Source organism: Sebastes umbrosus, chromosome 8, assembly GCF_015220745.1.
Source record: "Sebastes umbrosus isolate fSebUmb1 chromosome 8, fSebUmb1.pri, whole genome shotgun sequence".
NCBI lineage: Eukaryota > Metazoa > Chordata > Actinopteri > Perciformes > Sebastidae > Sebastes > Sebastes umbrosus.
Window position 1 is genome coordinate 3,631,081 of NC_051276.1, and position 17,387 is coordinate 3,648,467.

The 17,387-nt window shown below is 42.0% G+C and overlaps 1 protein-coding gene across 1 annotated transcript; it reads right to left on the reverse strand.

Annotated features, from left to right (window-relative positions):
• Window positions 1-351: 351 nt before the first annotated feature.
• On the reverse strand, window positions 352-8,473 carry zgc:65851 (uncharacterized protein LOC321113 homolog). Its single transcript, XM_037776770.1, has 4 exons — window positions 7,352-8,473; window positions 4,352-4,669; window positions 3,754-3,878; window positions 352-2,352 (listed from the first exon to the last, which is right to left on the reverse strand). The coding sequence occupies exons 1-4, from the start codon at window positions 8,102-8,104 to the stop codon at window positions 1,998-2,000; spliced, it is 1,551 nt and encodes a 516-aa protein (XP_037632698.1). The 5' UTR covers window positions 8,105-8,473; the 3' UTR covers window positions 352-1,997.
• Window positions 8,474-17,387: the final 8,914 nt, after the last annotated feature.

Consider the following 17,387-nt stretch of genomic DNA (forward strand, 5'->3'; position numbering starts at 1 on the left):
CACCCTTCCTGTTTATTCATTCATACACACACTACTACTGTTCACTTTACACTAGCTCAACACTCTACAATACTATATTCAATTAAAAATTATTATGACTCCATGTTTGGTCAATTTTAACTTCTGCTGGAAGCACTAAACAACTATGGAGTAAAATGTCATTCATATATAATTGTCTTTTTCACGTAGATTCATGTCATTTCTCATTAAACTTCATAAGTTGTTACAAATTAACATTTGTCACATTGAAAACTTATAATATTATGTACTTTATAGCAGTGGGAGAATATTATCATATATGTTTTCCTTTCCAAATTCCTATTTCATGACAATAAAGACGCAGAGATGTGGTGAAGGTTTGGTTAATAAATGTCTTTATTTGGCTTTGAGAGGAATATCACTGCATGAGATAGCAGCACGTACAGTCACAGTTGTATAGCAGAGGTGTGGAAAGTGTTGGCGCTCCTCAGCCTCCCCAGAAACAAGTGAGATGGAGGGGGGGGAACATGTCTTATTTTAACTTTCAGTCATGGTTAAGGCAAGTTTTTTTTTAATTGAACACACAACAAGCAAAAACTCTATCCCATCCAGCAGATATTCAAGCTCCAAGAGTCAGGCCATGCATTCATGCCCGTTGGTTGATTCATTTGTCAAAAAGAAAATGCCAGAGGATGATGAGCTGATGAGCATCCGTGAAATAAAACAATTCAGAGCAAAGTGATAGAGGGGGTTATGGTGAAAATAGCCCTTATACACGACTCTATATGTACCATATAGCCACGACCCCTTGCGGCATCTGCCCCACCTGCCACTTACAGTCTGAGCTGAGGGCTGTCGGTGTCACCATCAGCTGCCTGACACCGACAGCCACGCTGACCATCACCTTGTCTTCAGCTAAAATAAACAAAAGCACCACTACATTTGAATGAGGAGAAAGAAAACGGGTTGGTTTTCTCTAAAAGAACATGTAGGGAAAGAAAGGAAGTAGACTCGCAGATAAATATTGAACTCTGGCTGATAAATTCATTGACAAATGAATCAATCAAAGAATCAAAAAATATATATATATAGCGGCAATTTAAACTCTACATTTTTCATTCCCAAAGATGCACTTCCTCATGGAGAAGCTGCAGCACTCCTCCTTTCAAGCAACTGCACCCACCCACCCTCCCTCCCTCCCGACTCATTTCTATATACAGTTTGTCTGAGCTCCAAGTTGCCTTTATTGCCGTGCTGTGACACTGCAGTGAATTAAAGAGAATGGGGAAAAGGGCTTGAATGGTGAGTGGTACATTTCTGTTTGTCGTGGTGGGATGAGATGCACAACTAGACAGTAATGGGAAGGGGTGGGAGAGAGAGGGGGAGTGAAAAGCATTCACCTGCTGTGGGAAATGTGGGGTTGGACTTACGTCTTTCCTCTAAACGTTCCCGTGTAACAGGCCGACATTCAGGAATGAGCTGGTAGATCTATGATAAAATCTCTTTTACATACAGTACTCCCCAACTTTTATATGTAAAAATCAAATAGCACCGTAAAAGTTGGCCTGGCTGTTACTCTGTGCGTTTATCTTAAAGTCTGTGCTGACAAAATTGTTACTTTCAAGGTTTTGATTGCAAATATTTATCATTAATGGCACGTTTACTGTTGCTCATATGAGGAAAAGTTCAAACTTAGGAAACTTGGTGGCATCATGCTACTGTAGCTTTCTGTACTTATGTGATGTAAAATCGTGACAACATCTGCGGAGTATGTAAATGACATTGTAACACACATCTATTTCCTTCTAAAGCTCCTTCTCCACCTGATGAAGTTTGTACTAATCACTTCTGAATTACGGAGCAAACGGAGACAGAAAAGGAGTGAGGCATCTGGAGTGTGCAGTTTCGTGTGAGACGGAGATGATGTGAACGGAAACCAGATCCATCGAAGTGATTGGAATGAGGATGAGGAATGTGTTATTGATAATGATGAAGATGGTGATGTTGACACAAGCAGTTTAGCTCTTGCTGCTCTTGCCGGTGGGGCTCTCCTTTTTCTTCTCCTTCTCCTTCTCTTTCTGCTTCTCCTCTTCCTCCTCCTCCTCCCCTTCCTCCTCCTCTCCCTCACCCTCAGCCTCCTCCTGGTCATCTCCCTCCTCTCCCTCTTCTCCCTCCTCCTCTCCCTCCTCTCCCTCATCCTCCTCCTCTTCTTCAGCCTCCTCCTCCTCTTCCTCCTCAGGCCTGGCTTCAGGCTTCCTGTAGGCTCCGAGGTTGTAGGAGCGGGCCGACATGTAGGAGAAGCCCGGGTAGCCGGACTGGACCATGGCTCCGCCGACGGAGCTGAGGCGGCACTCCTCGCCTTCCAGCAGCTTCCTGCACAGACAGAGAGAGAGAGAGACAAGACATGAAGTCTCCTCCAGTCTGCTTTCGTTACTATAATTACCTCGCCGCGTCTCTCCTGAGGGATCTAATGTCACTGGAGTATCAGTGGCAGCACCTCTAATGTCTGTTTGGGTTTATTTTCCCAGATTATCATAGTTGCTGAGTTAGAGTATTGTAAGGTTTCACTTGTATCACTTCCATTCACCTATTGTATTACAGTGGGAGAAGAACTGATCCATTTGCATGAAAGAGGGACTTTCAAAATGGAAAAGAGGTTAATTTATATATATATATATTAGGGCTGTCAAAGTTAACGCGATAACGCGTTAACACAAATTTGATTTAACAACACAAATTTCTTTAACGCATTAATGCAACCAACTTTTTGGAGGTTGTAGCGAGTTCAAAGATACTGGTATCATATGAAACTAAAAACCCTAAGGAATCCATCGGTACAAACTATGTCATACTAGCTTGTTGCGAAGGAGGTTAAATAACACTCCAAAGTTACGCTAAATTTAGGGAGGAAAAACTGGCATGGTCATTTTCAAAGGGGTCCCTTGACCTCTGACCTCCAGATATGTGAATGAAAATGGGTTCTATGGGTACCCACGAGTCTCCCCTTCACAGACATGCCCACTTTATGATAATCACATACAGTTTGGGGTGAGTCATAGTCAAGTCAGCACACTGACACACTGACAGCTGTTGTTGCCTGTTGTGCTGCAGTTTGCCATATTAAATGCAATGCTAAAGTCATTGTTTTGTGTTGTTAATTGAATTCCAGTAATAAATATATATATACATTTGCATAAAGCAGCATATTTGCCCACTCCAATGTTGATAAGAGTATTAAATACTTGACAAATCTCCCTTTAAGGTACATTTTGAACAGATAAAAAATGTGCGATTAATTTACGTTTAATCTCGATTAATTATTTTAATCGATTGACAGCCCTAATACATACTTTTTTTGGGGGGGGCGGAGCTTTTTTCATTTATTGTAGGGGTATGACTCTAACAGTTATCTATCTCAGTTATACACTATGCATCTTAAAAACTAGGCCACCAGATGCTGCAGAAGAGTTTAATTCTAAGAATGCTTCAAATAAATGTTGGAGTGAAAGTGAAACTCTTGAAACAATTCAAACTTTCATCAACTAAAAGAAAAGTGTTTTACGTGTTGACCTGTACGCCAAAGAAGTGGAGTTGTGCATGTATCCACTGAACTTTAAAAAATACATTAATAAACCATTTTCCTTCTTCATATGAATGTTTAAAATAAGCGAGCTTTGGGGCAATGTACTGCACAGTGTAAACGCTAACGCTTAAATCCAGGTTAGCTCAGTGTCCCAAACTGATTGCTGCTGTGTTGTTTGTAATGTATCCGACCTGTAGGCAGCGATCTCAATGTCCAGCGCCATCTTGACGTTCAGCAGGTCCTGGTATTCACGCAGGTGACGGGACATTTCTCCTTTGGTGCTGCGCAGGGCATTCTCCAGCTGCTGAATGGTGTCCTACACACACACACACACACACACACACACACACACACACACAAAACCATATTGTGAATATAAATAGATTGAAAATGTGCTGATAAACATCTAAGTAGAGATTTTCACTTTTGTCTTGTCACACTGAAGGAGTGCGTTCATTTTTAATATTAAAGTGATTCATAAATATGTAACTACATATACCAGGTGGTGTCCTTCACCAGGGTCCTTGAGATTTAGTCTGATATCTCTGGCAGAATTCAAGACTAGTGTAAATGATGTGGTAAATGACCCCTTTGTTAATTGTCTCTGATATCAGCCTACTTTCAGCCTTATGAGGAGCTTGGCTTGTATTATTAACTGTTTTTAGTATTGATTATTTGTTGCCTGATTATGATGCCATCTTGGCCATGTAGGTCTCCCTTACCTGCTGAAATAAAGGTTCATCAAACCGTAAAACACAATAAAACATCTCACTAGCCAGTGTCACTCACCTGCATGTCTCCCATTTCATTGTTGTGGCGGTCCTCCATCTCTGCAATCTGTCTCTCCAGGGCCTCGTTGTGGCCCCTGAGGGACTCGATCTCCAGGGTGCGGGCCTGCACCTGCCTGCGGTACTCGCTCAGCTCCTCCTTGGAGTGCTTGACGGCGTCCTGGTTACGGGCAGCCGCCTCAGTCACGCTGGCAAACTTGGAGCGGTACCAGTCTTCAGCCTGGGACTGGTTCCTGGCCGACAGGCTCTCATACTGGACCCGGATGTCCTTTAGGGCGGCAGTGAGGTCCGGTTGCTTCATGTCCATCTCCACTGACACCTGGATGTAGGAGAGGGGGGAAAACAGAAAGGCGTTTTGGTAACACTTTATAATAACCATCATTTATAAATGGTAAAGTGATAGTTAATTAAACTTTTATATACTATACTAGGTTGGTGATTACCAAATGATTTGTAAACCTTTCATAAATTGTTTGTTTAACATCTATAAACATTACATAGATAGATGGACCAGAAACCAATTATTAACCATTAACAAAGTATTAACTATCTATCTAAATAATGTTTATAGATGCTTTACAAATTTATTTACCATTTAACAAGGTATTATAATCATCAGTTGCAACTTTATAATAGCCATCCAACAATTTCTTTAAGGGTTACAAATAATATATTAATTATTAACAAATACTTATACTATCTATATATATAGATAGTATATATATATATAAATGGTTATAATGTGTGCAACAATAAACCCGGTAAAATAACTGCAAAAGTATAGCATTACTAATCTATAGTAAATATTATTCATTATCATTTCTTTGATCTTAATATCATTTCTATCATTCATTTCAACATGTTGATATAATAACTATTAATTAACTATCAATTTACCATTTATTTTACCCTGACATTGGGCAGTTGACCTTATTTGTGTCTGTTCTTTGAACAGCAGGGACTGTAATTTGAAGATATTGTAACACTGGTTTGCTAGACTGATTGAATTTCACCACTGATGACAAAAAAAGCCTGACTGGACTGTAACTAATGAACTCACCAGCCTGTTAAAAACTGTGATGATGTCTCGGGAGTATTTATTTATCTCAGATATAAATGTATAATCTAACTGTATTAACTAATGCAATCTGCCTGACAATAAATGTTATTTCCTCTGTTGCTCACAGTTGTGTTCAATGCCCTCTCTCCTCTAGTTAGACTCTGGTGACATGTATTATATATACATGTATATATGTATAAGGTGAGCAGTGTGTTGATGCGCTGCTGCAGGACTGATGAATGGACTGCTGACTCGGTCTTCTTGCTGGAGGAAGCTGTGCTGTCAGGAGCTGACATGGTAATACTATCCCAGCAGGGAAGAGGAGAAACCCTGGAGGAGTCTACCCAGCAACCAGCACTCCACTGCACGATTTATATACTCACTCACTGCTGCACATTCAATCAATCGATTGAAGCTCAAAGTCGCAGTGATAGTTGCTGCTGCTGCTGCTGCTCTCATTCACTTCAATGCTTTTCTTCATCTTCGGCTCAGCTCCAGAAAGGAGCTTCTATATTTGTCCACTAATCGATATAGTTGATGGTTTTATTAATTAAAGCAACGCCAAGTGCTAATCGTGCGCGTGTCCGCTCAGGGCATACCTAAACTTTGTTTTTCTGTCAAACAGTGACTGTATTTCACTGTTGTGCTGCAGTTAAAAACAATGTATCTTGTAATGTACCGTTACACAGCTGCTGGTGGAGGTTTGTGCTGCCGGCTGCTCCCTCGGGACGACCACACCCTGTCATTCTGCGCTGTTTCTCCGCATTTCTCTCCCTCCCTCCTCTCCCCCCTTCCCTCTCCTCCTTTAATGAAAACATCACCATTACCCCCAAACAACTCCCTAGCTGAAGCTAACAGCGGGGCTTTACAGGAGCCTCCTCAAAGTTCGCAGTGACCTTGTTGCGTTATTCATATTTGAAGAGTCAGCCCTGTGACATCATACTGACATAATATTCACACACAGTTTTATGGCACACTTTGTAGCCGACAAACCGGCATCGACGACCGGTCCGGTACATACTGCTGATAAAAGACACTCTTTTACAGCCCAAACATGATGAAGTTAGGCGCTACGGGGGCGTGCCGGAGCGCGCGGGACGCTGCGGCTGCAGGGACGCTCGAGAGCACCGGAATGATGAGAGGAGGAGGAGGGACAGCGCGCGGTGCTGAAACGGAACTGCAGTGCCATCAATTAGCCCGTGCGCAGTGTTCAGTGTGAGGAGGACGCAGCGTGGGGCGCACACAGAGACACGAACAGGTTACTGAACTACTGGACTACTGTGGGAAACTTAATAATAATATATAAACAGTTGTGATGAACCTGCTTATTTGACTATAAGTAGGCCATTAGTACCAGTGTGTAGGTCATTTCTAACAAATCAATACTTTTATCTGGTTATTCTGTGATTTGTGATATTATATGGATGTTATAGTCAAAATGAAAACATTAAGTACCCATCAAGTTTATCACTATAAAATCAGTCCTAGACTGGAAATATTATGAGTTGTTTAAGCTCAGTAGTTTTGGCTGGTCGTCTTTCATCCCAAAGGTTAGTGGTTCGATTCCTGTTTTATTCTAATTAAGTTTAATGTAGCAATATTATAATAAAGTTCAAATTTAATGTAGCAATATTATATGTCGGCTAATGGTAAAACATGTAGGATGTGACATTGTAAAAACTGAAGGCCACAAAGCCTTGGGGGGTATTAGAGTATTTATGGTGTGACATTGAGAACTAGTGGTTGCTAATGAATCTGACAAGTGTCCCAGAGCAGCAGCTGTCAGTGTGGACCTACAGGTCATCAGAACACAGTGGGTGTGTACACCAGTGGGTGTGTACCTGAGTGGGTGTGTACCTGAGTGGGTGGGTACCTGAGTGTGTGTGTACCTTAGTGTGTGTGTGTGTGTGTGTGTGTGTGTGTGTGTGTGTGTGTGTGTACCTGAGTGGCCTGCAGAGACGCCTGCAGCTCCAGCAGCTCCTCCTCGTGAACTTTCCTGAGGAAGGCGATCTCGTCCAGCAGCGACTCCACCTTCTTCTCCAGCTCGAGACGCGACATGGTGGCGTCGTCCACGTCCTTCCGGTAGCCCTTCAGCACGCTCTCCGCCTCCTCGCGCAGCTTCGTCTCCTCCTCCAACTTCTCCCTCACGCGCTCCAGCGTGTCGTTCATCTGCACGCAGTCCAGGTGCATCTGGCTCCTCTCGTGCGTCAGCTCCTCGACGCGACCCCGCAGCTCGCGGATCTCCTGCTCGTAGAGCTCGTGCAGACGCGACGGCTCGTTGTGTCGCTGGCGCAGCATCGTCACCTCGGCCTCGAGCACCTTGTTCTGCTGCTCCAGGTTGTGCACCTTCTCGATGAAGGACACGAAGCGGTCGTTGAGGCCCTGCAGCTGCTCCTTCTCGTTGGTGCGGATGATCTTCAACTCGTTGGTGACCGCGGTGGACTGGGTCAGGTCCATGGCGGAGTCCGGCATGGAGGAGAAGACGCGGCCGGGCGCCGCCGTCCTGCGGTAGCTGGAGGAGGACATCCCGGAGGGGGAGCCGTAGGTGCGGTGTCCGCTGCGGTATCCCCCCGCAGCAGAGTGCATGCGGGACGGGCTGCTGCTGCCCAGACCCACGCGACCGGAGGACCGGGGCGCATCTCCGAAGATCTTCCGATAGGAGCTGCTGCTGTAGATGTCGCTGGAGTAACTCATGGTGCCTTTACCCTGGTGGTGTCTGAGCTGGAGAGAGAGAGAGTGGAGTTCAGGAGAGTGTGTGTGAGGGTGAGAGAAAGTGAGATGCGAGTGATGTCTGGCCCGGACAGGTGCTCTTATAGTGCAGGCGCCGGCGCGTCATATGATGCAGGGTCACCAGAAGATGAGGGGAAACCTGCAGGCTTTAGCAGAAAGCCTCCACCCTCCACCCTCCTGGGGAAGCGCGGAGTCACTCATGCAGATCCTCTTTTACTGCCTGGTGGCTCAGGCATCAACACTATGAAAACTTTCTATAGGGGCTTTATTGTAGCCTCTGTGACCTGAGAGATTATTGAATTTCACTTTCATTCACTTATTAACCGCCCTTTCCTCTCATGCTCTGATTTAATGACATGCAAATACAATCACATCATAATAAAGTCACGTGTAATCAAATTTCCCCCAGTACATTTATTATCCCACTGGACTATCTCATGTTACTTCAGTCCATACTGTCCACTGTCATTGCAGTTTTTCTTTGCTGTCCCAGCAGAATGGCAAATGGGATCGATGCGTATAGAGCTGTGCGCGGGAGTGTGTTTTTGGTGCTGCAGTGTTCATCCAGCCGCCCTCATACCCCCCCTCCCCCCCCCCCCCCACCGACCTCCGCAATATCGGAATACTGGATGAGACTCATTATACAGCAGTCTCATACAGCTCTGGAACCTGGAGGAAACATCAGTGATGGATTGGCAAATTGTAAGTGACCTCCTGTCAGTCCTCGTCATATTGCATCACAACAAAAAACATGTCATTATATAATTTATATATGAAGTTGTGATTTTTTTTCCCACTGCAGTCCTCGTTAAAAGTCAACACAAGCACCAGCAGCCTGTATTATAACTCTATAGATCACTGGAACTATAGAAGTATACATGTTCCCTTAAAATGTGCGTAAAGCTGAGTCCCCAGATAACCAAAGGTGGATAGAAGTTGATCCTTTCGTGAGGTAACATTATGTCCAAATGCACAAGAGTTGTCCTGTTATCATACAGTATTCAGTGTAAAAAGTCCTGTCTAGCCTGTGTGGTGTTTAAGTGCTGCGCCTGAGCTGTCGCTGGCCTTGGTCCTGATCCAGGAGGAGGACCACGCCCCTGTAAAGGAGAGAACCCCCTTCCCCTCCCACCCCCCACAAGACTGCAGCCTCACCACCTCCCAACACCACACAAGGCGCCTCTAGTGCTCCTGTTCACACTGGAAAAACAGCCCAAACAGTGAACATGTGCAACAACACAGGCACTGCCAAGTCAATCCTAAATTTATTTTTTCTGATGATGCTGCTGTTACCATGGGAATGAAGAAAGAGCTACATAAAAGTCATCTTAACAGTAATTTATTAGTGGAAACGTTTTTGTTTTTTTTATTATTTCACTGCAAATAAAATAAAGTCAGTTTATTTGTATAGCAAATTTAAAAACACTGAGTTGAGCCAAAGTGCTGTATACAGTAGAGGTGGATGGGTTAGGATTTGCCAAAAATACAGGTAGCCTGTACAGAGTTTAAGACATAGAAATGTGCATAAAAGGCAATAAAACATAATGTATATTTAAAGTTCTATTGATTCCATATACTTTATTAGTCAACACATATTGTTATCAGGAGAAAATATTTGCACTAATCCAGTCTTGAATTATTGCCTTTAAACACATAATCTTCCTTCATCATTGTCATTTTAAGGCGGTCCAATCCCTAGATTCTTCTTTTATTCAACACAGTGATATTTCATATCAGAACAATGAAAGCATGTAAATATGTATGCTACTGTATACCACATCTATTTGTTTTAGAACTTGGTAAGCAATGTCAACATGGTAGATGAATGACATTGGAAGGATTCTTTTTGATTTGTCCTTACACATGTTGACCACTAAGGGGTGATAAAGCACTAGTGTTATTTCACCTACTGATGCTGAGCACTTCTCACTCTTATTACAGTACCACTTTCATGTTCTTCATACTGAGGTCATTGCCTTCACATAGACTCAGTAGCCAATTTATTTTTTATTCTATTAGGTACACCTAGCTTAAGCTAATGCAGTGTAATACAACAGTCCTGCAATAGATCCTACCATCACAGAGGATTTAATGTTCAGGGCTTTTTTTTGTTATGTGTTATGTTTCGAGAGATATTGAGTCAACTGTATGATTCAGCTTGAAATGCTTTCTGGTTCGGACTGTTTGTAGTCTTTTGCAACCTACAGATTACCAAGGTGACCACTGACCACTTGATGATACAGGATCATCCGTAAGACCATCCCATAATTAGAAATGAACGAGGTTATTCAAGTGGTCCCTTATTGCCATCTAGTGTATGGAACCAATAATGGCCAGAAACAGTGTTTTGTGGAACTCAACATTGTCAGTAATGTGGGGGTTTGGATCAGATTTAAAGTGGCAGTAGGCAACAAGTTTTTGGCATCATTGGGCAAAAATTCCATAATAACCTTTCAGCATATTGTAATTCAAGTGTTCTGAGAGAAAACTAGACTTCTGCTCCTCCTCATGGCTCTGTTTCCAGGGTTTAGAAAAATCTAGCCCGTGACGGGAGACTTTGACCAATCACAGGTCATTTCAGAGAGAGAGAGCATTCCTATTGGCTGTGCTCCGGCTGGTGGGCGATGCTTGGTATTTCCTCAGCAGTTCTCAACATGGCGGCCGCGTCACAAACTTTCTAATTTTACAGCTAAACAGTACACTACAAGATGATTCTGAAAACATGTGAGGAGAGAAATAGGCAACATAATATTGATTCATATTTGATCAGCGCTGCCTAGTTTAAACGTTTGATCGGAGTTCGCGAGTGATTGACCCGTGGCTCTCATAGACGGCAGCTGGACGGCAGACTCCAGATCAGCTCTTACTGCTTGTTTTTCTCCGGTCTGTGAAATGTTGCAGATGCCGTTAGGAGCACCGGAGGACACCGAGATACATGATTTCTTTCAGATTACCTGTCTCATGCACTACCGTCAGGATATTGCTCGTTTAAAAAAAAAAACTTTTTTTGAATCATGTTTGCTCCATTTTTACCCACTGTAGCTTAAAGCCTACCAGACAGTGGCCCCTGCTGCAGGTCTATAATAGACCTGGTCTTGGTGTTGGTCAGCCCCCCCCAAGGTCACTGTAAAACTGCAGGGCTCCATTAAAGATATACAGACAGCTAACTCCTCACACCTCACGTCTCAGCTCCACAGTGAGGCGGAAAACCTCGGTGATACAGTTCAGTTCATCATGACTGAGAACTCATCACTGCAGACAGACTGTATGTTGTGTTTGAAGGAGAGAGGGAGAGAGAGAGAGAGATACCTTGGCCGCCCACTGGCGCTCAGCCATTTTGACAGTCTTTGGTAACAAAAGGGCCTGTTGAAGAGGGAGGACGCCGGTGACTCAGCAAGAAATGACAGGTAGCCAGAACTCTATCATTCCTCTCAGTATGTGTGCTGCTCAGCCTCCCCGTCCTCGTCCCCCTACCAAACAGCACAGTAACAGGACAATCGCCACCTTTATTGAATCTGTATCACTCAGTAAACTGATACACGCCATCAACTCCTCATTCACCCAGTCGGCTCACGTATCCCATCGGCTGTAACACAAAACTGCAGCGTCATAAACTGACTTTCAGTTCAGCGTGCAGGTGGGATGTGCAGGGTTTTTTTGCGTCAATAAACAACTAGCACATTAATAGTGAGGAAACAGTGGAATGACGTATGATGTAAACAAACCAGACTGCAGTTGGCAGCGTTGAGCAGTCCCTACATTGCCTTTTGCATGCAGACAGAGCCACTGGTTGGATTTCACAGGAAACATGCTGTGGTGTTTTACAACGAAGAAACAGGAAGAGGGCGCTGTTAGTCCAGCAGAAACAGAAAGGAAGCTTTCCGTTGTTTGTGGCAATGGCAGGCATACAAATGGTGGAGCAAGTGAAAGAAAAACAACCTCTAACATATATCCTCTTCAGTGTAAAGAGGAAAAAACACTGACAGGCATATCGAGCAATGCAAGGCAATACACTTTTCTAAAAGTGGCAGTATATTTTTGGCATCATTGGGCAAAAATTTCACAATAACCTTTCAGCATGTTGTAATTCAAGTGTTCTGAGAGATAACTAGACTTCTGCTCCTCCTTATGGCTCTGTTTTCAGGCTTTAGAAAATCTACCCGTGACGGGAGACTTTGACCAATCACAGGTCATTTCAGAGAGAGAGCGTTCCTATTGGCTGTGCTCCGGTCATGTGACCGGTACTTGGCGTTCCTTCAAGCCATCTCAATCCGATCTCAACATGGCTCCCAGGTCACAAACTTTCTCATTTTACAGCTAAACCGTGCACTACAAGATGATTCTGAAAACATTTGAAGAGAGAAATAGGCATTACAGTAACAGAATATTGATTCATATTTGATCAGTGCTGCCTAGTTTGACCGTTTGGTTGGAGTTTGCGAGTGATTGACAGCCGGCTCTCATAGATGGCAGCTGGATAGCAGATCTCAGATCAGCTTTGACTGCTTGTTTTCCTCCGGTCTGTGAAATCTTGGCAGGTGCCGTTAGGAGCACCGGAGTGGATCAGTGGATTTTTCTTGCGCTTTCCTACGAATGTCCAGCAGCACGTGACACACGTGTCAATTTCCGCTCTCTCCAGTCTTTTCAAAATAAAACTATTTAGTTAGGTTTAGGAAAAGATTGCGGATTGGGTTGAAATAACACTGGAATTGACGTAACTTAAAGCTGCAGTGGGTAGAATTAAAGCAAATATTTAAAAAAAGTAATTCTTATAAAACGGTCACTATATCCTGACAGTAGTGCATGAGACAGGTAATCTGAAAAACATCATGTGCCTCTGTGTCCTCCGGTGTCCTCCGGTGTCCTCCGGTGCTCCTAACAGCATCTCTGAAATGACCTGTGATTGGTCAAAAAACGGGAAAAACATGAGTCTCCCGGGGAAATTGGGAGGATTGGCAAGTATGGCTGTTAGTTGGCTTTGTTTTTGTAACTAATGACTGTAAAATATATTGTATGGACCCAGTAGTAGAGGTGAAATGCTGCTCCCTGTTTGTTTGGAGCATGCGGCCAGATCTTGCACATCACACCTTTAAAAGTCTATAAATATCATCTTTTGGCAGAGAGTGAGAGACATACTAAGGCCCTCACTCTGTCTGCATGCTGTAATACTACGTGCTGAGGGTGGAGACAGATTATTATTTATTTACCCCGCCCCCCCAGCACTCCACCTCCCTGAGTGGGATTCAAACATAGTTACCCTCCCTTCACCAGCCTGCTACTCTAACCTTTCTCCTCCTGCTGTCCCAACCACAGCTGCTGCCAGCACGGCCACACTATCCTCACTGTGGTCTCAGCTAATAGACTTGTAAACACTGGTCCACATGGCGGCTGGTACACTTCAGCTGTTCAACTGCAGCACAACAACCATACTGAGTCCTGAAGAAAAAAACACATATAGTACCATTGAATATCAGTCAGCGCGGTCCACCTCTGTTCATGCAGTTTGATTGATTACGTACTACGGTCATTTTTCCATGATGAGTATATGTTAAAATTTGCAGCGCAATGCTTGATAAATATATAGTGTTATCACCCCATCTTGACATAAAAAATAATTACTAAATAATGTGATTTAATAAAGATGTATGACGGTCCAAACATCACTTTTCTTCATGTCCCACAACTGTGGTCTCAATGTTGACATATGTAAAATGAGCTAATTCAATTATAATATGATATGATTTCAAATGTAATTGTTTCATATAAATATTACCTTACACCATATTAATATTATGTTTTTGTTTACAAATCATTTATAATGATTTTTTTTTCATGTAAGGCACCTGTCCCACACTTCTGAGTCCTTACCCGCGACACCGAACAAATACCATAGTAAAAGTTTATTCAAATCCAAACAAATCTAGTTTCTATGGAAACGGAAGTTAACAAGTGAGCACATGGATGACAGGTTGGGCCGCCCTCATAGGTGACCCTCAAGATCAGAGACACAAGGTTAAGGTCACCTTTTCTTCTGAAGTATTTATTGTGTATCCTTACCATACAGCTTAGTTATTGTGATATTTTGAACTACATTTTAAAAAAATAACTTAATTGTTACTGTTGAATTAATGTATACTGGATGCTAAGAGTCAAAGCTAACGTAGCAGACCTTGCAAGCTGCCATTTATCTGCAATATTAGCAAAAATATTGGTGTGCAATATGTCTGTAAAGACATCAGAATTGCAATATTTGTCATAAAACACAACATATTTTATATATATTTTTTGTGTATAAGACTGACATCTATGGTTACTGTCTAATGTCTTTTACATTTTTCAGGGTGTAAAGAAATCACGAAAAATTAATTTAAATGTCTTGAAAATATTAAAGAAATTAAAAAAAAGCAAAATGTATAAAAATGAACGTTATTGTAACTTACTAAGGGCATTTAGTAAGAACAAGTGATGAAAACCATAAAAAAATAAAAATAAACATGTTACAGATTAAAATCTTAACCACTATATGTAATGTTGTGTACCTGATTATATGTATTATATACTCTGATGGTTAAAATTCATAGAGGTTGATTTTTTTATTTGGGAGAGTCAAAAGTGAACATAGTTGCAGAAACAACCCTTTTATTGCATTCAGTACTGCAAGGGAAACATTGTGCTGTATATCTTAAAGGTCCCCATATCGTACTCATTTTCAGGTTCATACTTGTATTTTGTGTATGTACTAGAACATGGTTTACATGCTGTAATGTTAAAAAAAAAACTTTATTTTCCTTATACTATCTGTCTGAATATACCTGTATTTACCCTCTGTCTGAAACGCTCCGTTTTAGTGCATTTCAACGGAATTGCGTTGCTAGGCAACAGTTTGGGTCTATGTTTACTTCCCGTTAGCTGATGTTATTTACATACACTGCAACAGGCCAATAAACTGGGACACATTTAGTATGTTTATGTTTAAAACCGTGTAAATGATCTATATATTGTATATTTGTGACATCACAAAATGGACAGAAAACCTGACGGCTTGTTTCAAACGCGTTTCTGAATACGGGCTGTGTGTATTTCTCCGTATATTGAGCGTTTTGATAGTTTAACAGTAATTTATAAAGCACTTAAACCTGCTTTATAATATAAAAGACATGAAAATCTCACTTTTCACAATATGGGACCTTTTAATGTTTCTTTTACTATATATCTACTATATATCTTTACTATACAGTATAATGGAATCTAATAACTCAGAAATTCCAGATCTCCATGGAAGCCCCGACACAAACCACTCTCCAGCAGGCCCTGCTCCTTTGAAACTGGTTTCCCTTTGTGCTTGATATGCCAGGTGTTGCTCACTAAGCGGAGGTTTCTGTGAAGAGCTTCACTATGTGTCACGTACAGGCCACTCAGCTCCCTCGCTTTTGTTCTATCTCGGATGCACTGATCCTGTCTGATGTGCACTCTTCACTCCGCTCTCCTGGGATGCCTTCTCTCCAGAATGTAAGACGATCTCCTCCATCTGTTTGCATACACACAACGCACATGCAAAGCACACGCACTCAAATATCTACCTCTTGATCTGAGCCGTCAGCCGTGATGGAGGATGATCATGTGTCACTCAGCCACTCGTATCTGGCGACTGCAGGACTTCTATTGAGGTGATGAAATCCAGATAAATTCATTCACTTTGGATGTGAATGTGGACACGTAACGTGATACGTGCCATCTACTACTCATTGATCTTTACTGTGGTCCACCTTCAAAACGATGGATGATACAGTTTAACTGATAACATATTTATTGTATATTACGGCAATATATTATTAATATGTAATAATGTCATTAAAGTGTCAGTAGACAGTATATTTTTGGTATCATTGGGCAAAAATTCCATAATAACCTTTCAGCATATTGTAATTCAAGTGTTCTGAGAGAAAACTAGACTTCTGCACCTCCTAATGGCTCTGTTTTCAGGCTTTAGAAAATCTAGCCCGTGACGGGAGACTTGACCAATCACAGGTCATTTCATTGAGAGAGCGTTCCTATTGGCTGTGCTCCGGTCATGTGATCGGAACTTGGCGTTCCTTCACCAGATTCACAATGGCGGCGGTGTCACAAACTTTCTCATTTTACAGCTAAACCGTGCACTACAAGATGATTCTGAAAACAATTGAGGAGAGAAATAGGCATTAACGTAACAGAATATCATGCTCTCATAGACAGCAGCTAGACAGCAGATCTCAGATCAGCTCTTACTGCTTGTTTTCCTCCGGTCTGTGAAATCTTGCAAATGCCGTTAGGAGCACCGGAGGACACCGGAAGGACACCGGAGGACACAGAGGAACATGATTTTTTCAGGTTACCTGTTTACATGCACTACTGTCACAATATATCGACCGTTTTATAAAAATAACTTTTTTTAATCATATTTTCTCCAATCCCGCCAACTTCAGCTTTATACTGCAGCTATACTACATTCTAGAAATATTCTTAATTAATTCTTATTTATACCATTCTTGCATTTATATTTACAGTTTTTCTCGATTGTTTACACACAACCCCTCAATTCTCACTGCAAAATGAAACTTTTACATTCAAAACAATGTTATTTCTTCTCAAAATGGTATTTTGTTTTCAAATGACACACACAAACCATCATATGAATAGACATTTATAAGAACCAGTTGAACACTGATGTGCTCAATGTAAACACTATGATGAATGGAAAAACACTTCTTCTCCATTCATCATAATGACTTAGGGCCTTTTTTTGTTCAGTGTTACACTTACTACAGACAGTACATACATAAGTGTGTTGTAAAATATTTTAGAATATTGTTTTTATACTCAGAACACACAAATACACGGTAACAAATATATTTTATTTTCCCCACAAAAACAATGTACACAGTGTACATCCCAACCAACACAAAGTTGCACATACAGTGGTCTACATACAAAACAACAGAAGAATTTACTGTATACAGTTACAGTAAAAAAAAAAACGAAAAAAAAAACTATGCTGCATCCTCTCTTCTGTTTCGGTCTGGCCACAGCACCTCATCCACATCACAAGCAATGTCTTCCCTGGCCAAGCAGCGGGGGAAATATCGCTTAGCATGTCAAATACAGCCATGAAAAGCATCAACTGCTATAGCTCCACATGCGTCTTCCATAGCTTGGAGAAGGGGTATACGCGTTTGTGGATTTCGGTCATACACTTTCCATGATTGCTAATTGT

What these genes read in the sequence shown, in the direction of transcription:
- zgc:65851 (XM_037776770.1), bottom strand. Translation starts at nt 8,104, where the DNA reads ATGAGTTACTCCAGCGACATCTACAGCAGCAGCTCCTATCGGAAGATC. An exon ending in CGTCTCTGCAGGCCACTCAG is followed by an intron (nt 4,670 to 7,351) that starts GTACACACACAC and finishes TCCTACATCCAG; the next exon opens with GTGTCAGTGGAGATGGACAT. An exon ending in ATGAAATGGGAGACATGCAG is followed by an intron (nt 3,879 to 4,351) that starts GTGAGTGACACT and finishes GTGTGTGTGTAG; the next exon opens with GACACCATTCAGCAGCTGGA.